We start from the raw sequence: 4,102 nt of genomic DNA on the forward strand, positions 1-4,102 counted from the left end.
CCCCCAGGACATGGGGGAGGAGGAAGAAGAGGGCAGGGATCAGAGCAGAGGGGGTTTAAACTTGTGGCATGGCTACCAAAAGGGTTAGTCACCACTGAACTATACCATATGGGATCACTGCAGAAGAGAGTTTGTCTTTAAAGTCCAGGCTTTAACAATTAGTAATGTGTGCAATATCTATATGGTTAGTAATAGATATGTACTGAAACAGCTTAAATCTCCCCTCCCCCCACCCCCAAATCCCATGGGACTTTTTAAAAACTTAAAAGGGTCATTTATATGCATCAGTGAATGATGTTGCAGTTGGTGACCAGGGAGGAAGCAAAAGATAAAGGGCTCTGCAATATCACCGAGAAGTTCTGGAGCCAATAGAGACGCATGAAGCCAGTGTGGTGTTGGTTCTATTATACGTGTTCTAAAGTGGAATTATAGTTTAAATCTTCAAGGATCAGATATGGCTGAAACATGGGGAGAACATGCAACCTGGAGATCCTGCCCTCTCATGATATTTTCCCATGGTACTATTCTCTCCTTCTCTAAAGCTTGATTAACAACCCCAAACTATTTACATTCCAGGAGTACCCAGTGTGATTATGTAGCTCCTCAATGCCATTTTTATTATGTCAAGTACCGAGTAAAGATGCTATGACCCCAATTAGACTTCCAAGTATTACATATATAATATAGAAATTAAACTGATTTTAAATGACAAGTCAGCTATGTTAACCAGTTGTTTGCAGCAGCTGTTTTCCAGAACAATTCAGAAACTCAGTGAAGGTTTAGTAGTCTGATCTCCCCCTCCCACGCGCCTTCTTTAATAAACGGCTCAAATTGTAAAATCTGAAAGGAGGGACAGTAAAAGAATATTCCAGGTCAGGGAAACCTGAGTCTGCATACTTACACAAGGCATCGTATTTTCATTCTGTATGTTGATTTGGCGCAGGAGACGTCTCTCATAATCCTGGTCCATGGTAGACAGGGGATTGGGGAGTTCAAATCCTAAAACCTCGTATTCATGGAGTTCAATCACCAGTCAGTCTGATGCAATGACAGGTTGGGAATGGGGGTGGGGAAAAAAGGGGATGGGGTGTTAAATGCAGCACATCTCTAAAACACACTACCCATGCTTTCTCCTTACCCTCCAAATTTCTACCAACCTATGAGAAGGCACAGACAGGCTATATGAGCTGTCTAAAGGCACATAAGCAAGTCAGCGACAGAGCAGAAAACCCAGAAATCCCAATTCCAAATCCTGTACTTTAAAATAAAGATCATTTTACTACTTTATAGCACAGTGGTCAGAAATTCAAGTGGTTAAGCTTATCAGAACATTCTTTCAATAGGTGATTGGGAACATTACACACTAGTAGTTCCTTAACAGTTGACATAACTCTATCATTTTGTGCGGCTAGCTGAGCACAGGGCACATTTCTATTGCAACCAGAGGGACAGCTACAGCACTGGTTACTAAATTAGGTCAAGTGACAATAGTGAACAAATTGCAGCAGTGTGGACTTCAGCACAAATTAGCCACTTACCTACCCAAGACTGTAGGTAGACATCTAAAGACTGTGCTGGAGCCCATGTCACTATGGTTGCATCTCTGCAGCAAGTGAAAAGGTGCTATAGACAAAACCAAGGTAGCAGGGGTACAACCAGTAGCCTCATGCAATGAAGACAGCACAAGCCTGCCTGGGATACTATGTAAATACTTAGTTACTGAAGCCTGTGCTGCTATCTTTGATACCCGATTTAAAAAGCTCTCCTCAAATATATCTACAAGAATTACAAAGACACTTTTGGACTACAGTGATTGTCTCTCTAGCGATGATTCTCAGCCTTTTTAAACTTATGTCACCTCTCCATAACTTTCCTGAATTTAGCAGTACCTCATTTTCCAGGAAGCACATGTAGGGCTGGACTAGGAAGATGCTAGGGCTGGAAGGAGCACTCCTGTCTGTATTAGGTGCACCTGATAAACCTAAGGCAGGCAGGAGCATGTCATCCTTTCAAGGGTGCCATAGCACTAGCACCAGCACCAACACTGAGGCCAGCTGAAACTGCTCCACGCACATGTTTCCAGGAAGCACGTGCAGGGCTAGACCAGGAAGCCGGTGCAAGAAGAGGGGGTGCAGACAAACCCAATACCAACAACAATACTGCCTCCTGCTGCACCTGCTTCCCAATCCAGGCCCACTTCTGTATATGCCTTGTTTTTTGGGCAGGTTTTTTGTTTGCTTTTTTTTTTAACTTGCTAAGTTTTCCTGAAAACTAAGGACTTTAACTGCAGCTAGGCAAAACTGCCCTATGCAGGAAGTGCTGGCACCGTGGCCCCTTGAAAAGGTCTCGCAGGATCCTGGATGAGGAACGCTGCTCTACTGAGCATCTCTCAGTCAAGGGCTCCAGGATGCCATGACTTCGAGTAGGTACTTGTATACATTTGGTTGCTAGATTTGAACTAAGTGTCCAGTACAGAATTAAGCTTGTAACACTTGTAATGCTATCTTGAAGTCACAAACTCTCTTACAGCTTTTCAATTACTAACATCTGTACTATTAGATTACAAGATCACACTTTGTTCATCACTCATTACTGATGGGATTCTTTGAGATCCTTCTTTGCAGGAAAACAACTGAGGAAGACTCCACTCATCACTCAGATGTAGCCGCTTTTAAAAAAAAAACAACAGATGGGTAAACACCCATTTTCCTTAGATGGACCAGCTGAGTAATACAAGTTTCCCTCACTTTATGCAGGTTCTGTATATGTGAATTCGCTCTTATGCAACGACCCTTTTTATACCAAAGATGTTACATGTGAGGTAAATTCACTCTTGTGAGATTGGTGTGGTGGAAGCCCGCAGTTAGCTGCTTTGTGTGGTGCATTGTGGGAGTGACACGCACCAAAATAGTCTCCTGTGTGGATCTGTGCTCCTTGCTTGTTGTCTGGGACACACGAGTGTAGTTGCCATCCCCATTATAGTGTCCCGCAAGCTTCTCCCCAACCCCTCTCCCAGTGCTTGTGCGTACTTTTGTCTGCTGTTGGCGAGTACCAAAACTGTCGTGTAGAAATGACAGAAATGGGTCTGGGGGTCAGTACAGTCGAGGTCTTGGAACATATCCCTATTTGTTACATTGTAAAGTGGGCTCCCTTTTAAAAAAAAAAAAAGCAAGCTATGCACCATTTTCCAGGAAGACGTACAGCATAAAGCAAGGGAAACCTGTATACAGATAATACAGCTGATAAGAATAGGGACTACCCAGACAGGATTTTGGGAGCATAGGTACACATGCTAAAACTATTAATGTTCTTAAACATTAAAAGACAAGGAAGAACACTGGATATGGACAATAGCCAGACAGGTTTTAAGAGTCAGATCAACCATGATTTTGGTAGCTTTCCAGATTACAAGCACTTGAAACTAACACCTTAACTTTATATCAAACACAAGTAAAAACTAAAAATTAGAGAATCAAGTAAACTGTAACAGCAGTTCTCAACCTTTGAGTCAAGGCTGTCCTCAGAAAATGCCAGATTTGAGTTTTTACTCCTTTTTGGGTGCAAAAAAGCCAACGAGCAATTCTTTGATTGCAAAGAATTCAGGCAGAGCACAACAGGTCAGCATTTTTACTTCTATAGATGACTATTTGGAAACTCTGGGTTTACCTTGTGAATCATGTCACATCTAACAGTGCTAACGTTGCATGGCCCCACCACATCATCCTTGAAAGGATATGAAGGCATTGTGGGACACCACAAAACCCTGGTTGAGAATCAAGGCTCTTTGGGTAAATCCAATATCTTTTATGAGACCAATTCAAATAGTTGGAAAAAAATCTTTGCAAGCTTTTGGGTACAATTACCCTTCAATCAGGCAGAGGAAGTGTCTGGCTGAGAATCACTAATTTAGGGGTACATTAGTTAAATCACCTTACATATTCTAGTGGCTTTACTATTCCTATAGAGTTAAAAACAGAACATCAATATAGTAGGAACCAGCAGCACACTTATACAATGGGGAACTCCTTACTCGAGAGCACGGAGGCAGAAAGGGATCTTGGAGCCATTATTGACTCCAAGATGAACATGGGCCGACAATGCG

The 4,102-nt window shown here is 42.4% G+C and overlaps 1 protein-coding gene across 1 annotated transcript in view; it reads right to left on the minus strand.

Moving 5' to 3' along the window:
* FZR1 (fizzy/cell division cycle 20 related 1) overlaps positions 1–4,102 on the minus strand; it is a 36,467-nt gene that overhangs the window by 17,027 nt on the left and 15,338 nt on the right. Inside the window, exon 2 of the mRNA XM_019513274.1 lies at positions 902–1,038. Coding sequence (XP_019368819.1) covers positions 902–970 — 69 coding nt within the window. The 5' untranslated portion in view covers positions 971–1,038. The remainder of the gene's footprint in view (positions 1–901; positions 1,039–4,102) is intronic.

This window comes from Gavialis gangeticus, unplaced genomic scaffold, assembly GCF_001723915.1.
Source record: "Gavialis gangeticus isolate Ggan-Ray unplaced genomic scaffold, GavGan_comp1, whole genome shotgun sequence".
In the NCBI taxonomy this organism is placed as follows: Eukaryota; Metazoa; Chordata; order Crocodylia; family Gavialidae; genus Gavialis; species Gavialis gangeticus.